The sequence below is a fragment of the Maylandia zebra genome, linkage group LG2 (genome assembly GCF_041146795.1).
Source record: "Maylandia zebra isolate NMK-2024a linkage group LG2, Mzebra_GT3a, whole genome shotgun sequence".
NCBI classification, from domain to species: domain Eukaryota; kingdom Metazoa; phylum Chordata; class Actinopteri; order Cichliformes; family Cichlidae; genus Maylandia; species Maylandia zebra.
Window position 1 is genome coordinate 5,718,532 of NC_135168.1, and position 22,528 is coordinate 5,741,059.

Consider the following 22,528-nt stretch of genomic DNA (forward strand, 5'->3'; position numbering starts at 1 on the left):
AGAATAAATGTTGTTGTTTTTCAGCTGTGAAGAAAGAATCTAATTTTCTGAACTTAAGAATTTATGATGCTGGAAACAACATGGAGACTATAACACAACATTTCCACTGTGTTCATAGAATGAATGTAAAACTGTCAGACATTCATTAAATATGCAAAATGTCTACAGAAGCATCAGAGGGTCAGACGTGAAGCACTCAGTGATTTTGATCAAATGACTCATCAGTTATTGATCTGTACTACACTGATCTACCACGTTAGTAAAGCTGGTGTTCTGGTGGTGGAGGGAGACTCGGATCATGTTCTGGTTTTGGAGCAGTGATCTGCTGATGGTTCAGTTTGATGAGCTTCTTCAAAATCATCCCTGACATCACCACTGAAAGGACGTCCATGAAAACAGACTGAAAATTACTGATATGTTCACAATCTGAGAGTTTAAAACTTGACAGACTTGATTCAGATGAAGTTATTTGAGCAGAAACTCCTGGATCTTTATCCTGTGTGGATCTAATCCTTCATGGTTCCTCCACAGAGTGGAGCAGCAGAGCTCAGAGGTTCCCAGTGGTCAGTCTGCCCAGCAGCATCAAACACAGCTGGACTCCATATTTATGGTCTGTACATGTACAACAACTACTGTTACATCTGTTCTGTTCACAGTCATCTCCATGCTGCTCTTTGTAGACCAGTGGATCGTCAGTGTGTCCAACATGGATCTGATGTTTGGCTCCATGATTTCAGTCTGATTGGCTCATTCATAAATATTCTGTTCCAGCTGCTGGAGGACAACATCATCACTTTTGTGAAGAACGAGCTGAAGAAGATCCAGAAGGTTCTGAGTCCAGATTACCCAGAATGCTTAGAGGATCAGAGGAGCAGCAGCAGAGAGGCGTTTGTGAAGATCACAGTGGACTTCCTGAGGAGAATGAAGCAGGAGGAGCTGGCTGACCGTCTGCAGAGCAGTAAGAGGATTTATCTAAAGATTTAAGCTGCTGGATAAATGAACATTTTCCAGAGATGGAAGATGGAGCAACATGTTTTAAAGATTAGTTCTTTTTGGAATTGAGTGTTTATTTTTCTTCTCATTCAGAGCTTCAAGCTGCAGTTTGTCATCGTAACCTTAAATCCACCCTGAAGAAGTTGTTCCAGTGTGTGTTTGAGGGCATCGCTAAAGCAGGAAACCCAACCCTCCTGAATCAGATCTACACAGAGCTCTACATCACAGAGGGAGGGACTGCAGAGGTTAATGATGAACATGAGGTCAGACAGATTGAAACAGCATCCAGGAAACCAGACAGACCAGAAACAACAATCAGACAAGAAGACATCTTTAAAGCCTCACCTGGAAGAGATGAACCAATCAGAACAGTGCTGACAAAGGGAGTGGCTGGCATTGGGAAAACAGTCTTAACACAGAAATACAGCCTGGACTGGGCTGAAGACAAAGCCAACCAGGACATCCAGTTCATATTTCCATTCACTTTCAGAGAGCTGAATGTGCTGAAAGAGGAAAAGTTCAGCTTAGTGGGACTTGTTCATCACTTCTTTACTGAAACCAAAGAAGCAGGAATCTGCAGCTTTGAAGACTTCCAGGTTGTGTTCATCTTTGATGGTCTGGATGAGTGTCGACTTCCTCTGGACTTCCACAAAACTACAATCCTAACTGACCCTAGAAAGTCCACCTCAGTGGATGTGCTGCTGATAAACCTCATCAGGGGGAAACTGCTTCCCTCTGCTCGCCTCTGGATAACCACACGACCTGCAGCAGCCAATCAGATCCCTCCTGACTGTGTTGGCGTGGTGACAGAGGTCAGAGGGTTCACTGACCCACAGAAGGAGGAGTACTTCAGGAAGAGATTCAGAGATGAGGAGCAGGCCAGCAGGATCATCTCCCACATCAAGACATCACGAAGCCTCCACATCATGTGTCACATCCCAGTCTTCTGCTGGATCACTGCTACAGTTCTGGAGGATGTGCTGGAAACCAGAGAGGGAGGACAGCTGCCCAACACCCTGACTGAGATGTACATCCACTTCCTGGTGGTTCAGGCCAAAGTGAAGAAGGTCAAGTATGATGGAGGAGCTGAGACAGATCCACACTGGAGTCCAGAGAGCAGGAAGATGATGGAGTCTCTGGGAAAACTGGCTTTTGATCAGCTGCAGAAAGGAAACCTGATCTTCTATGAATCAGACCTGACAGAGTGTGGCATCGATATCAGAGCAGCCTCAGTGTACTCAGGAGTGTTCACACAGATCTTTAAAGAGGAGAGAGGACTGTACCAGGACAAGGTGTTCTGCTTCATCCATCTGAGTGTTCAGGAGTTTCTGGCTGCTCTTCATGTCCATCTGACCTTCATCAACTCTGGACTCAATCTGCTGGAAGAACAACAGAGAATCTCTACATGGTCTAAACTATTTAACAAACCAAAACTTCAATCTCTCCACCAGAGTGCTGTGAACAAGGCCTTGCAGAGTCCAAATGGACACCTGGACCTGTTCCTCCGCTTCCTCCTGGGTCTTTCACTGCAGACCAATCAGACTCTCCTACGAGGTCTGCTGACACAGACAGGAAGCAGCTCACTGACCAATCAGGAAACAGTCCAGTACATCAAGAAGAAGCTCAGTGAGAATCTGTCTGCAGAGAAAAGCATCAATCTGATCCACTGTCTGAATGAACTGAATGATCGTTCTCTAGTGGAGGAGATCCAACAGTCCCTGAGATCAGGAAGTCTCTCCACAGATGAACTGTCTCCTGCTCAGTGGTCAGCTCTGGTCTTCATCTTACTGTCATCAGAAGAAGATCTGGATGTGTTTGACCTGAAGAAATACTCTGCTTCAGAGGAGGCTCTTCTGAGGCTGCTGCCAGTGGTCAAAGCCTCCAACAAAGCTCTGTGAGTACATTTGTACTCATGTCTTTACTTTTAACATCCAACTGTGTCAGTAATTTATTTCACCAGGTTTTCTGTCTTTGTATGAATTTGTATCCTAAAGTTTTGGGATTTCTCCAATACAACTGTGACCTCTTTGATGCCTCCAGAACTCGAGACGCTGGATTCACCATAAACTCTGATCATCACTGCTGCTGTTATGTTATCAGTCTGTGTTTAAACACTTAGGCTGCATGTGCCTGATGTTGTGATACTTTATATTCACATGCATGCTCCTAGATACATTTCTACTGCAGGTCTATTTTAGTCACAAATGTTGGTGAAACACTTGCTTTTACATGCATGGTGGGTCCTGCATTAAAGAAAGCATTTGAATTACTCAGTGAATCCTGGCAGCCAGAGAAACATCCTTAGTTCCACTTTAAACTAAACTCTGCTTCGGTCTTCCACAGTGTGTTTGTTGTTTCTTTGTTGTTGTTGGCCTGCTCTCTCCTCTCACTCCAATCTGGTTGCAGCAGATGTTTGTCCCTCCCTGAACCTGCAGACTTGGGTGCAGCACCTCAGTTCATCTTCAGTCTGAAACCAGCTGTTGTAGCTATATCCCCTCAAGCACACCTTCCCTGGTCATCTCTGCTGTGGTTGCTATAAAATTTAATCTTGATTAAAAAAAAGAACAAAAAACTGAAGTCAGACTTGATGCCATTTGTTGGCAGCATGGTGCCTGTTTGTCTTTGATGATAACCTGCAGCACAGTCTAAAGCAAACCTTCTGACTTTATTGACTTTATGCATGTATATATTCTTCCTGTTCACCTTGGACACACAGCAGCTCTCTGTTTGTTGTGATTGGATCTAGAACAGCCAACATATCCTAATCTAGATGATTTCTAAGGTGGTATCTGGGAGGAAAAGTTAAAATCAGCTTGGATGGCCTGTACTGTATGATGGCCTTGGTTGCACCACATTGATAGCCATGCAGGGTGGTTCACTCCTTGGGCAAGAAGACCGAGGAGTGAGCCACCCTTGGTCAAAGCTTGGCCATTCAAGCTCACTGTTTTCCCCTTGTTGGTTGATGATAGTATTTTTTTTTTTGACTTATAGTCATCATTGTCTTCAAATTAACTCACACACTGCTGACTGCTGTAGCTTACCTGGCTGAGCAGGTGACCCATGCACTGAAGGTTAGAGTCGTGACTCCAGGGCCTGGTTTGAGTCTGCCCAACACCATTTCCTGTGTGTTATTCTCCTCACTTCTCCCTCCCTTCCTGTCTTCTTTGTCCTATACAGTGAAAACAAAAGGCCTCAAGTTGTGAAAACTCTTCCCCTTCATCATCTTCCATCTCTCTCATCTAACATCACCAGTATTCTCTGAGTAGAGAATCTCTTCACAATCTTGAATGATAAGGATCCAAGTGGGTAAAGTTATTTATTTGTTGTGTTCCTATTTGCAGCTGGGATAGATTGTGAAAAACTCTCGGCTGCCAAAATTACATCCAGTTTAGAAGACAAACATTGAGTGAAGTGTTTGTTTCATCATCCTTCACAACTCATCAACCAGGTGTCACAAACTGCAGCAGGACAGTACAAAGCATGTCATACTGGATGGCTGCAACAACCAGAGTTTTACCTACCTTTGGTATTTGGTGACAGCATGAGCGTAATATTTACTGAACAGAGTCGTCTTCTGTAATCTTTTCAGATTCAGATTCAGAACACTGTATTTAATTTCAAGGGGCAATTAGGATACTGAGCTTTCCAACCGTACATACAATACACAAACATCACATTGGGGAGACGGGTCAGGCTAGGTAGCTGGCCGGTCGGCCGCTAGAGCAGCGACCCGGAACCGAACAGCAGAAAATGCACAACATCAGGAAAGATGAGGAGAAAAAAGAACTCCTCCCAGACTGAGCTTCAACAGGGAGATCAGTTTGAGAACAGACAAAAAATGACCTTAGCGCAGAGCACATGAAAACTCTTAATGCGCCATAGAAACACATGACAAGCAACAGGGATGGGTAAAAGGTGAGAGACAGCCGGTGTAGACAGCGCACCCGGGCCTGCAGCATTTGCGCTGGTCCCCTCAACCCACCGTCTGCACCGGGAGGGGATAAGCATGCTTAGGATGGGAAGGAACAGTCTAAACACCGTCTGTTATCAGGGTGAGATTTGTTCAGCTCCAGCCTTGAGACCACAGCTGGCGCCGGCATGTTAGCCGCATGAGATGATGGTGGCTTTCTTTGGTGCGAACAACTGCATGTCAATTTCACAGCTGATCTAACAGTCCGTCACTCGTCTCTCAATCTCCCGTTGGAGAGCCACGAGCTTCTCCGAGAGGTTATCGGTTTTGCGCTCAAAGAACAAAGTCTGAGAACTCACGACCGCCATGAGCTTCTTCAAGATCTTATCCGTGCTGCGTTCAATGAGCCCATTTTGAGAAGTTACGACCCGTCCCATTGTTTCAGTCACAGCGGGCAGCCTTGTGGGGGTTTGAACAGCTGGTTCCGCTTTCTTTAATCTTCAATAAGCCAGGGCCAAGCCAGCTCAGATCAGCAAGAACCCTTTGCTGCTGTGAATGTCCGTGCTGCTATATTTCAGGATCAGGCTCTAAATGTACAAATGGATCTGAGAAGATTTCCAATCATGTTTCTACTAGATTTACAGTTTGTTTTCATGTCTTCTGACTCAGAAGGTGGAGCAGGTGGAGCTTACAAGGAGTAAGTGCTGCTATAGAAGAAGAGTTGTGTTTTAATGAAGCTATTTAGTTAACCAATAATTGTATTGCATGCTGGCATTAAAAATGTTTCATTTGACTGATTTAATTGTTTGTTTGTTTTCTTCCAGACTGAGTGGCTGTAACCTCTCAGAGAGAAGCTGTGATGCTCTGTCCTCAGTTCTCAACTCCCAGTCCTCTAGTCTGAAAGAGCTGGACCTGAGTAACAATGACCTGTGGGATTCAGGGGTGAAACTTCTGTCTGCTGCACTGCAGAGTCCACATTGTACACTGGAAACTCTCAGGTCAGGATCCAAACATATCATTAAATGATATTATTGTACAAACAACCAAGCTTTATAGAATTGGCAGGTGAACTTTTCTTTATCTTTGGATTGCTTAGGAGATTCTTAATTACTGTCTGAAGATTTTTTTACAGTCACATATTTTGTTTTAATGGTCAAACAGAATTATTGTTCAGTTCAATGAGCAGGTAGCTGTGAGATTCATAATAATGAGGTATATTTGTATTAAAGATGACTAAACGTGAACAGTAGCTGTGAGTTACTTTGTTTACTCATGTGTGCTGATGTTGTGAGTAATTTAAAGCTGAAGTAAACTTGTAATGAGTTTAATAGAGTTTCTGAAGTAAGTGTACTTGGAGACATTTATGTGTTTTCTAAATTCCAGGAGCAGGAGGCTGTGTGTAGCATAGAGGAACCCAGACCTCAGCTTTGTCTCCTGGTTTCTGTTGCTGCTGTTACAGTTTCCCCTCATCGTTCCTTCAACAGTCTCCTCACTGTAACAAATCAAAGTGTTACTGTATAGATTCACGTCTGAATGTTGCCATGTGCTATTAAAACTGAAAGCGATGTTTCATACACCCACGTGGTTCAGTCACACAGTAACTGATGGTAAATAATGTTTGTGTTGAGCACATCGTACAGGTCAGCTGCTCCACACAGATCTCAGGTTTACATGCTGGAACAGTTTGTGATCATGAAGGATAAACCTCACTTCCTCTTTGTTTCATACAGATGTGACATGAACAATAACACATTCATGAAATCCTTTTAGGAACACAAACACTATTGTAGCTGGAGAATATATTTGAATGTAGGATAATGTAGGGGATCAGAAACAACAGTAATAACTAACCACCACCTCACCATTTGGGTTGGTAGCTGCATGTTGATTGATGAAGTCATTTTCTTCTTCCTCCATTTCTACCTTATTAACATCAGATTAAAAGCTGCACAGAGACAGGCACTGGACATGTTTAGCCTAGCTTAGTACAAGGACTGGACATGGGGGAAACGGCTCTCATCACTGGATCAAAACATGAAAACAAATCTGAAGTAAAGTTTTGTTGAAGTGAACTGTGGTGGTGCCCAATGTTCCCTCTAAGCTGCGCTCGTGCAACTGCGTGCTGCTGGCACGTCTCTGCACACAGAAAATCTGTGTTGCACACAAAAAAATCAAATCTCAATTGAAATTAAAATTAAATCTTTAACAATTCTGTTCTGCAGTGTTAGTCAGTGACTGGCTGCTCCCATATGGGATTAGAACGATGCCACCTTATCCCGTAGTCCAGCCAATGATGCGATTCACATTCGTATATACGCAGCTAATCAACGTCGCTGACAGGCTATGACAGCGTCCTTATGTGCCGACACCGGTGTTATAGCGAGCAAAGTGGCTGATGATGAGGTGAAGCCACGTTAATGACAACGTGTACAACCATTGGAGATGTGAGCAGGACAGACGGAGCAACTGAGGGAAAAAGTGTGGACTTTATACCAGTTTTTAAATTGTGTTGATCGGCCGCGTAAAACCTGAGCTATGATAAAATATCTGCAATGTTTGGTTTTCTTCCTGAATAGTATTGTTGTTTATAACAACGATAGTATTCAGTATTTATTGCAACAAACTTTGTTGTTTGCAAAACTCAGTTACTTTTTTGAAGAAGTAACTATATAATTAATTGTCCAACATTGGTCATTATTTACTGTATTTTGCAGACAGAGTTACAGACTCTCTCCCAGACCACAGACTCATAATACAAGTCAGAGCTTTATAAAAATAGAAAAAATAAAGTTGTGTTTTCAAAATTGGAGTTCAAGTTATTTTTACTTCCAATAGTGTTAACATGCTACAGGTCATGAACAAGGTTGTTTTTAATTTTCATTGTAAGTGGGCTAAAGCAGTTAATTAAAAGTAGTCTAACATAAATGTAAATGCTGTAATTTGATTACTTTAATAAACCGTGTAACTTGGATGGATAAGATGCTGGCGTGACCACAGTGCACACGTCTGCTGTTGCTCACAGTGGTCCAAGGGACGCTCAGGGAGTTTGTGTGTTCGCTCAGACACATGAAACATTAGCGGGAACATTGGCGGTGACTGGCAGGGAAAAGGGGAATGATAAGACTTACTGTAAATATAATTATGTATGTATTGAAAAAGGAACAACTAAAATGTTCCAGCTGAAAAATGAAATCAGTTTCAGTTTATGAGCTCTGTTTGTTTTCTTTACAATTCCAACCTTTTATTTTGAAATGAGCTGCTCATTCCTGTTTAGAGTTGATGAGCTGATGTGGGTGAGAGGACTCAGGCAGCCTGACAGAGTTCATGTCCAGGTCTTCCCTGCTTGTCCTGATATACATAAACATGAGTATCCTTGCAGGTCAGATCTCATCAGTCACACCTGTTAGTGCAGTTCTCCTCTAGATTGTAGTGCTTGTAAAACTAGGATGATTTTAGGAGCCTGGACCGCAGATCTAAGGGAAGATATGACTTGGAAAGACTAAACCAACCTATTAGAGGTGTTTGCACTAACATAGATAAATACTCAGATTTACACCTTTAGTGTCTCACAAAGGGTTGAAAAGTGAATGTGCACAGAGAGGTTGGTGGTGAGACGGGCACTTCCAGCACTGTAGATGTGATCCAGCTCAGTGTTCATGGAAATAATCCGGAGAGCAGGATTCCTTGATGAATGTCACATTTTCTTAAAGTTATAATCCACAGGGAAAACTGTGAAACTGTCGATCTGATATCTACTCAACCAATCAGGTGTTTACATGCCCTTCACTGATCTCCAGCCCCACCTTATTATCAGTTTCTCTCTCTTTTACATCTGAATTATCTTCACTTCACATTTCAGTCAGTTCAGATTTCATTAGCACGTTCACTTTAGCATAATCCATTTTAATCCAAACACCTTTCTCTTTAAACTCTGTTTGTCAGTCACAGTATATCCAGTACAATCCTCTTTTTCACTGCGTCACACACATTCAGAGATCAGAGTGTCCTGTGTGTGCTCTCATTCACTCACACTCACTCTCATATGGCTGAAGTCTGTTTGTACACAGGCTGTCAGCTGGCCTGAGTTAGGCCTGTCTCTAAAATCATTATTTTATTACTTTTATTCTGATTCATCAAAGCCAAACTCAAACATATTTATATTTACTGATTATGTTCTCATCAATAATTAACAGTCAGTACATTCAGATATGAATCATAATTCAGTGTTTAACATATTATCACAGATGGACTGCACAGGAGATCTCCTTTATGAAGAAACTGTGAAAGTTTGTCCAACAGTGGGAAACATTTCAGAGAACATCTCAGAGAATATCTGTGAAGCAGAAACTAAACATAATAATAGAAGAAAAGCCAAATAATGATCCAAATCCTGCTCTGAGACCATCAGACAGTAAAGGCTTCCAAAGACTGCTCACCTCTCAGACTTACTTAAAGATGCTGGTGCTGTCCACAGATCAGCTGACCTGCTGGGTCTCCATGATCAGCTTTGTTTCTTGGAGATAAAGGCTGAAGCCTTTAGAGCTTCAGTTCTCCAGAGCAGCAGGATGTCTGAGGTCCGCAGAAACACAAAAACACAGCAGCTAAAAATAGTTGTTCAAAGAAAACGAGGTGGGAGCTGCTGATTCCTGAGCTTTGATACTGGATTAGCTTCAGTAGTTATTCCCATCACTGCTGTAGGAGCTACATTTAGTCACAGCTGACTGTCTTCTTTGAACAATCACAATGACTACTGTTCTAAAAAACAAGCACACAAAGAACCAATGAGAGTGTAGAACATGATAAAGAGCTCCTGTGATGGTGGCAAAGAAATGAGCAGCAGACGGCCGTCTACATGTTGTAGTGGTTTACAGTCACCAGGGGGCGCCGTCACGGCCACGCAGTCAGTGGGCTGCTCTGCTTGTGCTGTTGTTGGTGAAGCTGAAGTGAAAGCGAATGTTAAAACAATGAAAAGTGTCCACTGCAGCCTCCATCTGAGCTTGTCATGTTCTTCTTCTTTGGTCCTTCGTGTTTGTGCTGAACACTGCTGTCGCTCTCTTCCCTGTTCCCGCCCACTTTCTAACCAATCAGCATTGAGGCGTGGACAGCGTCGTCCACACTGAGCTTTGTTGTGAGCGCATGGACTCGTCTGCAGAACATTTGTATGGGCTCAAAATGTGGTCATAAATATTTTGTACTTGTAAATCAGGTTTTGTATGTGTAAAAAGAATTTGTGTGTGTGTAAAAAAAAAAACAAAAAAAAAAACAAATTTGTGTGTGTGTAAAAAAAGATTTGTGTGTGGACTTAGCCAAAAAAAAAACCCTGCAAGTTACAAGTACGAATTTTGACCCTATTTTTCTTCCTTTCATCTGATTGGTCAATGTCATGTCAATCACAAATGTAACTATCCAATCAGAGAACAGATGGGTTTGGCTGTCGGAGGGGCACTTTTTTGACCTGACGTTCCCGTCACAAGTGTCTTCTAAGTGAAGCTACCAGGTTCAGGTCCAGCTCTGTTTATCTGGAGCTGCAGTAAATGATCCGTCCTCACAAAGCAACACAGACACCAGATATGCAAACACAGCATCATACAACACAACCAAGAGATCCAAAGAATTATCTCTGCATTTCTGTGGCTGATGCTGCTGGAACGAAGCTGTTTGAAACCTTGTTGTTCTGCACTTTGGGACCTGAAGAGAAACCTGAACCTCTGTGCAGAGGGTTCAACTCTGAGGATTCCTGTTCAGTTTTTTTTATTTCACACGGCAAAACTTGACAACTTTATGATAAATGTACGACTTCAATGTGAAAAATTCATTTTTTTCTCTTGTTTGTTTGAAGCTGCTTCCTGTTGGCTTCAGCTGTTTGGAGTTTCCATTTTCTAAACTTCTACATTCTGAACCTTCTTCAGCTCTGAACAGATGATGAAACACTGAATGATTTCAAGCTCACACTTTGTCTAATAAACTTACATCTTTCATTCTTTATACAGATTGTGGGACTGTGATTTGTCAGAGATCAGCTGTGATTATCTGGCAGCAGCGCTGAAGTCCAACCCCTCGTATCCCAGAGTGCTGGACCTGAGTGTAGACTGCAACAACCTGCAGGATTCAGGAGTGAAGCAGCTGTGTGTTCTTCTGGAGAATCCACGATGTCGATTTGAAACTCTGAGGTCAGTCACATGTTTTAGTTGTGCTGAGATGAATATGATGTGAAAGTTGTGCTGACACTGTGGATCAGTAGGCCCACACACCTCTATACAGGACGTCTGGTTCTACTCTTTGTAGAACTTCTGATCCCTGATCCTCTGAGTCTGACTCAGTAGATAATGCAGAGTTCTGAGCTGATGTGGGTGAGAGGACTCAGGCAGCCTGACAGAGTTGATGTCCAGGTCTTCCCTGCTTGTCCTGATATACATAAACATGAGTATCCTTGCAGGTCAGATCTCATCAGTCACACCTGTTAGTGCAGTTCTCCTCTAGATTGTAGTGCTTGTTAAACTAGGATGATTTTAGGAGCCTGGACCGCAGATCTAAGGGAAGATATGACTTGGAAAGACTAAACCAACCTATTAGAGGTGTTCGCACTAACATAGATAAATACTCAGATTTACACCTTTAGTGTCTCACAAAGGGTTGAAAAGTGAATGTGCACAGAGAGGTTGGTGGTGAGATGGGCACTTCCAGCACTGTAGATGTGTTCCAGCTCAGTGTTCATGGAAATAATCCGGAGAGCAGGATTCCTTGATGAATGTCACATCTTCCTAAAGTTATAATCCACAGGGAAAACTGTGAAACTGTCGATCTGATATCTACTCAACCAATCAGGTGTTTACATGCCCTTCACTGATCTCCAGCCCCACCTTATTATCAGTTTCTCTCTCTTTTACATCTGAATTATCTTCACTTCACATTTCAGTCAGTTCAGATTTCATTAGCACGTTCACTTTAGCATAATCCATTTTAATCCAAACACCTTTCTCTTTAAACTCTGTTTGTCAGTCACAGTATATCCAGTACAATCCTCTTTTTCACTGAGTCACACACATTCAGAGATCAGAGTGTCCTGTGTGTGCTCTCATTCACTCACACTCACTCTCATATGGCTGAAGTCTGTTTGTACACAGGCTAATCTGGGACTCTCCACCATTTGACCCTAGAAATAAAGAAGCTTCTTGGATGAGAGGTGAAAGGCGAAACGACTTCAAGAAACTTAAAGATGTCCAGATGCCTTTTTTTCTAAGCTCTTTAGATAACTGCGAACCTTCACAAACGCCTCATCAGTGGGACTCTCAGAGCTACCAGCCCTTTGCTACAATCACAAAGCTCTTCATTGAAATCAATGATATCAAAGCTGGAATCAAGCTATAGCCATATACACTGGTAAAGACTTCTTATCTCGAAATAATATACTGAAGTGGCAATGCAGAAATTGAAAATAGGCGGACGTGCTACCTATGCTATTAGTAGAATGGACATTGGCCTGCTGGCTAAGGAAGGCCCTGTCTCACATAGAGGTGAGACAGGCCCCCCTCGAAGCCCCCTTTTTTATCGGGGCTTACTTAGGGTCATATCGGGGACCCCACAGTTGGAAGTCTTTTTTTTTCTTTTATTTTTCTTTGACCAAATAAAGCTTATTTCTGTAGCTGTTGTTTTATACAGCGTTAATCTTAATATTAATGTTTGCTTATGTATGTTTAGGGAGTGGTCTGATGGTACATGTCGTTGTTACATTAATAATATTCAAATAGTAAGGGTATGCTTAAAGATAAGGTAAAAATCATATCATATAATGTAAATGGCCTGTCGAATCCAATTAAACGTAATAAAATTTTAACTAAAATGAAGAAAGAACAAGTACAAATAGTGTATCTACAGGAAACCCATCTAGACTGTAAGGAGCATGAAAAACTGAAAAGAATGGGTTATACAACAGTTTTCTCCTCTTCCTATAAAACTGGACGAAGGAGAGGAGTGGCTATCCTGTTATCAAGCAAATTACTCTTTGAAAAAATATCCGAGATAAGTGATAAAGAGGGACGTTATATGTTGGTAAGGGGAAACATTGAGGGGAACCCAGTCACGTTGTTAAATATATATGCACCCCCTGGAAGCGATATTTATTTCTTTAAGAAAATTATAGATGTGATGGTAACAGAGACAGTAGGTTTCCTAATTTGCGGAGGAGATTTAAATATACATCTACAACCAAAGCTAGATATTTCCAATAGAAAAGCACAGAATACTAAAACATTAATTAAGAATATAAATACATTGATGAAGGAGGTGGGACTAATTGATATATGGAGAGACTTGCATCCCTACCAAAGGGATTATACTTATTTTTCCTCACCGCACTCGTTATACACAAGAATAGATTATTTCATAACTTTTGGGAAAAATAAAGATAAAATAAACACTTGTGCAATTGGTGTTACGGTTGGGAGGAGGACTCAAGCGCAGGACTCCGGTACTGATGCTTACAAGAAGAGTTTATTTACAAGTCACCAGGTGTATATACAAGAATGTGCGGGGGAGTGTTATATACAGCTGAGTGGGGGAAGAAGGGGTCTCCAGGGAAGTCCAAGGGAAAGCATACGTTCTTCAGAATATCCACTCACACGATCACAGGCTCACACTCCAACACTGCCACACGGGAAACGCACGGGGAAAAATCCAAGAGGTTCTGTAGACAGGGAGACAGGGTTAAGGACGACGCACAGAGGAAAACACTCTTCACTAAACTTGCTGTAGCTTGACTTTACTAACGCGTGGTAGACAACGATCCAGCGACGAACAGCAGTCACCTCCTGGCTTAAATGCTGCTCCCCTTAATGAGACACCTGGGTCTCATCTCCCGAGGGCATGAACCCACAGTGAGTTCCGCCCCGGCGAGAGAGAAGAGGAAGAGAAACAGAGAGGGCTGATCAGCGTGCAGCTGATCCGCCTGGCCGTGACAATTGGAACAATAGAGTTAAGCGATCATGCACCAGTATACCTGTCTGTTGATTTAAACGTGCAACCAAAACTCAATAATTGGAAATTAAATTCAAGCTTACTGAATGATCCTCACTTTAAAGGACAAATTAAGAAAGAGATTCACTTCTATATGGAAACTAATGACATTGGTGAGGTGTCTCCTCCTATACTGTGGGATGCCTTAAAAGCTGTCCTGAGAGGGAAAATTATAGCAATATCCTCTTATAAGAAAAATATGAGAAATAAGAAATTAGAAGAGCTACAAAATAGGAATTAGACAAAAGGCATGAAAGAAAAACATCTCAGGATATATTGGAGGAAACTAGGAAAACAAGAAATGAAATAAATGATTTGACCACATATGAAATTAAAAAAAAATTAATGTTTCTTAAACAAAGGTATTATGAGGGAGGATCAAAAGCAATGAATGTATTAGCCTGGAAACTAAAAAAGAAAATAGCAGATAATACAGTTCACAAAATTAAACATCCAGTGACAAAACTAATAAAAAAATAAACCAATAGAAGTTCAGAGTGCATTTGAAACATTTTATAAGACTCTGTATGCTAATAACACAGAGAGTAGTATAGTTGAAATTAACAGTTTTTTAGATTCTCTTGATTTACCAGTACTGAATGAAGAACAGAATAAAACTTTGATTGAAGATATAACAGAAAAGGAACTAAGAATAGCAATAAGTAAAGTTAACAGAAATAAATCTCCAGGATCAGATGGATATACAGCAGAATGGTACAAGGAGCTAAAAGAAGAATTAATACCAGTGATGCTTCTAACAATGAATTGGATCCTAAAGAAGGCTCAAGTACCTTCTAGCTGCAAAGAAGCAATTATCTCTGCCATCCCAAACGAAAACAAGGATAAATTAGAATGTGCGTCATATAGACCAATATCTGTTCTTAATACAGATTACAAGCTGTTTACATCTATCATGGCTCGACGATTAGAAAAGTTCTTACCTAATCTAATTCATAATGATCAAACAGGTTTTATTCGAGAGCGCCAAATACAAGATAATGTACGACGGACATTACAAATTATTAATCATATTCAAAAGAATAAAATAGAAGCAATGGTAATCAGTATCGATGCAGAAAAATCATTCGATTCAGTTAATTGGAACTTTCTTTACCGAGTCTTGCATACATTTGGCTTTCACGAAAATATAATTAAGACAATACAGGCACTTTATGATAACCCTACGGCAAGGATTAAAATTAATGGCTACCTATCAAATAGTATTAAGCTGCAAAGAGGAACAAGGCAGGGCTGTGCGTGCTCACCATTATCATTTGTGTTATATCTGGAACCATTGGCTCAATATATAAGACAAAATAAAGAAGTAGAAGGTATTAATATCCATGAAAAGGAGCATAAATTAGCCTGCTATGCAGATGATATTTTAATATTTTTGGGTCAACCATCAAACTCTTTACCTAAATTAATGCAATCATTTGAATACTTTGGTCGACTATCTGGATATAGGGTTAATATGAGTAAAACACAATTGCTTAAGTACAATTATATTCCATCAGAAGAAATTAAAAATAAGTATCAATTAGCATGGCAAACAGAGTACTTTAAATATCTAGGAGTCATAATACCTAAGGATCTTACAGAACTATTAGAACAAAATTATTTACCAATACAGAAAAAAATTAAGGAACATATAGCGAGATGGAATCTAATTCCATATTTAAGTTTATATTCGAGAATAGACTCAATTAAAATTAATATTCTTCCTAAATTATTATATTTATTTCAAACATTACCAATAGAAATTAACCAGAAACAGTTTAATGAATGGGATAAAATTTTGTCAAGATACATATGACAAGGAAAAAGGCCCCGAATTAGATTTAAAACCCTACAACTTAACAAAGGAAAAGGGGGTGGGGCTTACCTTCTCTTAGGGAATATTATTGGGCAGCACAATTAAGGCCTATGATATGCTGATGTAATCCTTCATATGACGCTCAATGGAAAGTTATTGAGGAGAGTCTGACCTCCATCCCCATATAAGCTATTATAGCAGACAGAAGCTTGCAAAATTTAATAAAAACTATTGAAAATCCATGGATCAAGTTGACTTTTAAAATTTGGGAAACCGTAATAAAAGAATATAAACTAGAAGAGGATATAGCAGTTCTTAAGTGGTGTGCATATGACACACATTTTGCTCCAAATAAATTGGACACCAGATTCAAAGATTGGACATATAAAGGATTAACAGCTTTATGTGTGATAATGGAGGAAGGCAGAATAATTAGTTTTGATAAAATGAAAGATAAATATTCATTAGAAACACAGGATTTTTATAGATATCTACAGATGAGGCATTTTGTCAATAAAACGATAAAAGCTAAGGCTGAATTGAGTAAACAGCTGAAGTTGATGGTATTGTATAGTGATTCTAAAATGTCAATAAAAAAAAAGCTGGAATCAAATGAGTCCAAGTCTTCTGCTGATTCAGCATCACATTCATCTTTGCTCCTTGTTCTGCATCCCCACCATGGACTTCATTCCTTTCCAAGCCAGCCTTGAGTGTCCTTTATTCAGCTCATCCTCTGCTTTACTTTTACACCTGATTTTAGCTGCTTTATCTCTCTTTCAACAAGTTTCTGTGCCTCGATCTTTTTCTTCTCTCCCTCATAATTGTGATTTACTAATCCAGAGCTGATTTTTGGGGAAAATAGTTCATGTTTTCAAAGTAATCTCCATTTTTCCCAGAATGAAATGTAAGTAGAAATAAATGATCTAAGTGAGAACATGAGCCTTTAAAAAGGCTCTTCTGAGGCTGCTGCCAGTGGTCAAAGCCTCCAACAAAGCTCTGTAAGTACATATGTGATCATAGCTTTAGCTTTTAAATGTTTATTCTAGTTAACACAGATCAGGTGGAACAACTCAAATAAAATATCAAAAATATTAAGTGGTCATCGGTACTCAGTTTGTTCAATACTGAATACAATGGAGCACAAATTGTCCACGTTTCTGAAATATTTCTGGGTGTAACTGTCACCAAAGTGCAATTTAGACCTGGCCTGTGGTTGTTATCTAAGTGATAATCATCAATTCTACTAAAACAAATACAAAATAAAGAAGTTTGACACATTCTGTTGATATCAAAAGCACACTGAACAATTCAGTGTTGTTTTACTGCTGTTCTCTCTTCACTTCTTCTCCTCTGATTCTCTCCACATGTTGCTCTGCATCAGTGCTCAGTTTCCTGACAAAACAAGATGAAATATTGCTAAATATAATAGTATCTCATTACGCTTCAACATAAGTGTTTTATTTTTGTAATTGTTTATCTGTTATTTTTCAGACTGAGTCACTGTGACCTGTCAGAGAGAAGCTGTGAAGCTCTGGCCTCAGGTCTCAGCTCTCAGACCTCTAATCTGAGACAGCTGGACCTGAGTAACATCAACCTGAAGGATTCAGGCGTGAAGCTTCTGTCTGAAGGACTGAAGAGTCCACGCTGTACACTGGAAACTCTCAGGTGAGATCAAGCATTTTTCTTTCATCAACTGACAGAATTAGCAGATTAATAATAAGGCAGTCCTCTAATAAGAGGACAAGTGGAGGTGTTTTGAAGGGCAACGTACTCTTATGTTAACAAGACAGGAAGTAGTTCCTGGGAACTGCTTCCTTTGTTATTGTCTCAGTAGAAACATGATGGTGAAACAGTGATGAGTTTGCAGAGGAGAATCCACACAACACAACAATGCAGTTGCGTGCTGAAAGCAGACTTCTCACAGATTCTGAGACTGCAGGTTTCATCACTGTCCAACCAAAATTCACTGAACCAGCAGTAAATGAACGTCCAAAACGACGCTTCATGTTTAAAAAACAGATGATCAGGGGGATTTGTGTTTACATCTTTTTTGTGTGATCTGTTCACCTGCTGTTTCAGCTGTTTGGTGGTTGTTGAGATGGTTTTGTGAACTTTTAGCTGAGATTCTGACGTTTCTGTTGATACCACACATGTCTAATTACTTTGTATAGCATGAATGGCCATAACAAGGTTTTTAACAGTAAGAAAAGTTGTAAAACTTCAGAAAATATAGTTAAAAGTCCAAAACCTTCTACGTCTGGTGGCTTGTGGTAAGGAGCAGATCAAACGAGTAAAGAATTACGTTATAATTATAAATGGCTTCAACAGCACATTCAGGTCTGTGAGACTCATTCAGACACTGAGCCGTGGCTCTGTGCTACATGCACATATTTCTGCATCTCTGCCATTCAGACACACTTTATATATAGTTTATTTTATGTAGTATTCAATACTGAACTGTACATTTAGTCTTTTTAAAGGCAGCAAGTTTTATTCAGTGTTTTCATAAAAGCCTTATTTCTATCCATTTACTGCTATTAGGAAGAACACGTGAGGTTTAAGACCTGGACCAGTTTGAAACCTTTTGTCCTCCACAGTGGAAAATGGGTGGAAATAAAAATGGGTCTCACTTTAGCCAGCTCCTAATTTTATCAGTTCTACTCTCAGCGTCTCCTGTATATCTCCTGTATAAATGTTGCACTCAGCTTTGTGGTCTCCAATATCACTGAAATGCAGCCAGATGCTGCTCATTTTGCCTTTTCACTCTTTCCTGACACGCTTGCATTTCAGTACAGCTCCCATTTCTCTGTGTACTGGTCTCTACCACGACCCTTGCTGTCTACGGGACATGTTCTCTTTCACATAATGGTATGATCCCAGTCTGTCTCTTAAAGTGATTGGCCACATGGTTTGCTCATCAGAATAACATCTCAGCCGTGCTCACATTGATTATCAGCAAGCCTGAAAATTCATCAATATTTGACATATGAAATTATCTCATGGGCTGGATTTGGCCCACGGGCCATATGTTTGACACCCCTGGTTTACACAGTTTGGTATTCAATGTACAAGTGAGTTAGCTCTCAGCTAACTAGCAGACAAGCTAACTGCTGGGACTGCGTCTTTCTAACAAGAGCGTCAGACACTCAGACTGGTTTCCTTTGTGGATGATGATGTGTTCTCACACTGATCCTTCATGCTGATGCTGCCATCCACCCACTGCTCCTGGATTCCTCATCATCATCTCCATCAGCCCTCACAATACTCCACCTTCTTCAGCTTCATGTTCAGCAGCCTGGATGGACAGTAATTCTTTCCATGGGTTATGGTGGGACATTGAGAGCTGAAGTCAAACAGCAGTGAGAATGAAAGACTGATTCATTTCTATTTAGTCTTGTGATGTGCAGCTTTGTTCAGAGCATTAAGGCCCAGCAAAGATTACTGAGGTCATAGAGTCCTGATGAAACCTGTGTGCTTATAGAAACTGAGACCAGATGAACCAGAATAGAAGGACATTAAAATGAAGTGTCAGCTACACAAAGGCAAAGCTATTCAGTTGTTGCTGTGAGTTATTTAAATGGAGGATGGAGTCAGACTTTAAGCTGCTGGACTCAGTCACTATATCCTGTTGTCCTCATAGAACCTGGACACACAGACTCACCTGTGACACAGTGACACACAGTGTGGGCTACACACACATTAGAAAGTGGATCAGTCACACTTGTGCAATCATTTGTTGTGCTGGGAAACCATGAACACTTTGAATCACATTAATGGCTTTGTTACAGCAACATTCAATCATGAGTTCAAAAGTAGTGCATTGTGTACTTATTTTAATAGTACTGCAGTATGAGAAGTGCAACATTCAGTGTGCAGAAACAGATCAGGTGCTTTCTAACAGCAGTGTTCCCTTTAACACAGCAGCAGTTCAAATATTTCTGTCAGTCTGAGCTGAAACATGAATCTAATCAAATATCAAATCAAAGTTCTTTGCCTCTGCCAGGACGTTAACATTTGATCTAGTTTTTTACAAAGTTCCCTCAGCGTCCAGAGCCACCAACATACCTTTGATCAACAGCAAGTGAACATTTATAAATGTGTGTTTGCAGAACAGGAAGCAGCAGAACTATTGTTCTGTTATCAGGCAGCAGCACAAACGCTCATCAGCTCATTTACTGTGCAGGACTTTGAGTGTGTGAAGTGTGTGTTTGTGCTGGATTTCCTTTGGAGAATCTCAGTCAGAAACCAGACAAAGAAAAACTCTTTCAACAGTCCAGGTTGAGTTGACAACATGAACTGCATTTATCTTCCTCTGACTTGACATGTTCTTCCTCCTCTGCACCGAGCCAGCTGCTAAGACTCACAAGCTCATTGACATTTTCTGATGATAAAGAAACTCTCTTCTTCTGCACAATATGAGCAGCAACAGAGAAGAAGCTTTCACAGGTACAGATGTTGCAGCTGTGGCCAAGTACATGTGCTGCATGTTGGAGCAGCACTCTAATGGACAGGCCTCTGTACTGATGGTGGGCTCTGCTCTGTATCCACCACACTGTTCTCAGCTGAGTCTTCCTCCTGTTCACAATCACACTGATCAAGCATGTTCACGTTGTAACGCCGTGGCTTTCGTAGTCTCTCCTTTTTCTACAGCTCATGTGTTCTTCTTGTGATGCTGCGTCTTGAGGCTCATACATGCCGTCATTTGTTGATCCTAAGAACGTTCCTCAGACCGACTTCTTCAACAACAGATAACTTTAGTTGTATCAACACTGCCTCCTGGAACAGTTTAAAATGAACATGTCAAAGATCTGTACCTGTCTCCATGTTTCTGTCCCCGCCCCTTTCTTTCTGTCCTGGGTCATGTGAGCGCTGCAGTAGTATTAGGCCCACCCTCAATGCTCCCATTGGCTGAGACGCATAATGACGCCCATTTCAAGCCAGCACTGATCAACATCCCTCCTGTGACCCATGGCTGTTATATTCAGAGCCAGTGAGCACTTTCACAATAATCATGATTTTAAAAACTGTGATTAAAATAATTGCTGACGTTAATCAGTTAATGAGTTAACGAGATTATAACAGGTTAAGTTGCCCTAATAATTAGACTTTGATGACAAACTGATGTGATCTCCATGTTTCCTTTGTTGGACTGTGGGCGAGTGTCAGAACTGAATGTACTGAGTAACATGTAGAGTTTAAACATGTGTCAGTTCCAGTTTTAGAGCTCTAAAGTGCAGCTATCATGTTAGGAATATGTTAGGAATAGACAGGAACACTGAGCACACTGAGGTCAAATCTTTATTTTACCACTCGCTGCATTCTTGATGTTCATGAATTCAGCAGGTTCATGATTGTCTGCAGCATTAATCTCATATTTCCATTAAAAGTGTTGAATTTGACTGTTTGATGTTCTTTATGATCTCTGGCACCAGTTCATCTGTAGGCTGAGCTCAGTCCATCCATTTAGTGAAATGATGTTTAAAGGTCTCCTTGTTCTGTGAGCGTGCACAGATCCTGAAGCAGAAAGCCTGGGTTACAGAGAAATGATCATCACTGTGATGATGCTCATCATCTCTGACTGGGATTTGAGGTTTTGTCAAAGCAGCAAAGAAAGCCTGGCTATGTTGGACTGGGTGTGGAAGCAGCTCCCAGTTTGAGTTCAGGAGACAGACACCCTCTCTACTTTGAAGATCAGCTTCAAACTTTCCTTTTTGATAAAGCTTATAGTTCGAGCTGGATCAGGTGACCCTGAACCATCCCTTAGTTATGCTGCTATAGGCTCAGGCTGTTGGTGGACTTCCCATGATGCTCTGCTTTCTTCTCCCCACTTTTCACTCCTGATGCTTTTATATGTCACTACTGCATGTCCTTAACTTTTGTCTCTCTGTTTTGTTCTTGTCTCTCTGAGCTCATCTCTTCTCTTTCCCCTCACCCTGCAACCAGTCATGGTAGATGCTCCTCCTGGAGCCTGTTTTCACTGGGAGGATCTTTGTGTCAAAGGGAGTTCTTCTTCCCACCATCACCAAGTGCTGCTCACAGTGGAGGCGGTCACCTTACACTGTTAAACAGCTTCAGATGACTGTTGTTGTCTGTTGGGTATTGTCACTTATAAATAAAGTTACATTGAATGGATGTAAATGGATAGATGTTATTGTGACAAAGAGAAAACAACTGTTGACAGATAGATTGTTGTTTTGTGTGTTTGCAGTCTGTCAGGATGTCTGATCACAGAGGAAGGCTGTACTTCTCTGGTCTCAGCTCTGAGCTCCAACCCCTCCCATCTGAGAGAGCTGGACCTGAGCTACAATCATCCAGGTCCCTCAGGAATGAAGCTGCTGTCGGCTGGACTGAAGGATCCAGGCTGGAGACTGGACACTCTCAGGTATGGAGAGAAAATCTGATAGAGGAGGAAGAGCTGGAAACATTTCCCGTGTCTTTCACTCACTTCCTGTTTGTTTCCTGCAGATGAGACATGAACAATCACACATGCAGGAATATTTTCAGGGACAGACACACTAGTCTAGCTGGATAGTTCATGGATATTTATGTAGGGGTCTCCAAGGAGTCTGTTTGCAGGAACATTTAGGTCACAGGTGTACCTGATATAGATACCAGTGTACCTAATAAAGTGTCAGCTAACATTTGGAAATGGAAGCTTAAATAATGACAAACTGTACATTCACAGCTGAATTCACAATAAATTTGTTCTGAAGTGCACATTTTTCTGTTATTGTTCTCAAACAACAGAATGAGAATGAAATATTGATTCTAACAGGGCCCATAAACAGCATTAGCTT

The 22,528-nt window shown here is 40.9% G+C and overlaps 1 protein-coding gene across 1 annotated transcript in view; it reads left to right on the forward strand.

The window, feature by feature from the left end:
• Window positions 1-22,528, forward strand: part of LOC112432367 (protein NLRC3-like) — a 201,510-nt gene that overhangs the window by 43,747 nt on the left and 135,235 nt on the right. The window contains exons 6-11 of the mRNA XM_076888514.1: window positions 532-610; window positions 772-958; window positions 1,087-2,887; window positions 5,728-5,901; window positions 10,894-11,073; window positions 17,223-17,396. Of these exons, the coding sequence (XP_076744629.1) occupies window positions 532-610; window positions 772-958; window positions 1,087-2,887; window positions 5,728-5,901; window positions 10,894-11,073; window positions 17,223-17,396 (2,595 nt within the window). The remainder of the gene's footprint in view (window positions 1-531; window positions 611-771; window positions 959-1,086; window positions 2,888-5,727; window positions 5,902-10,893; window positions 11,074-17,222; window positions 17,397-22,528) is intronic.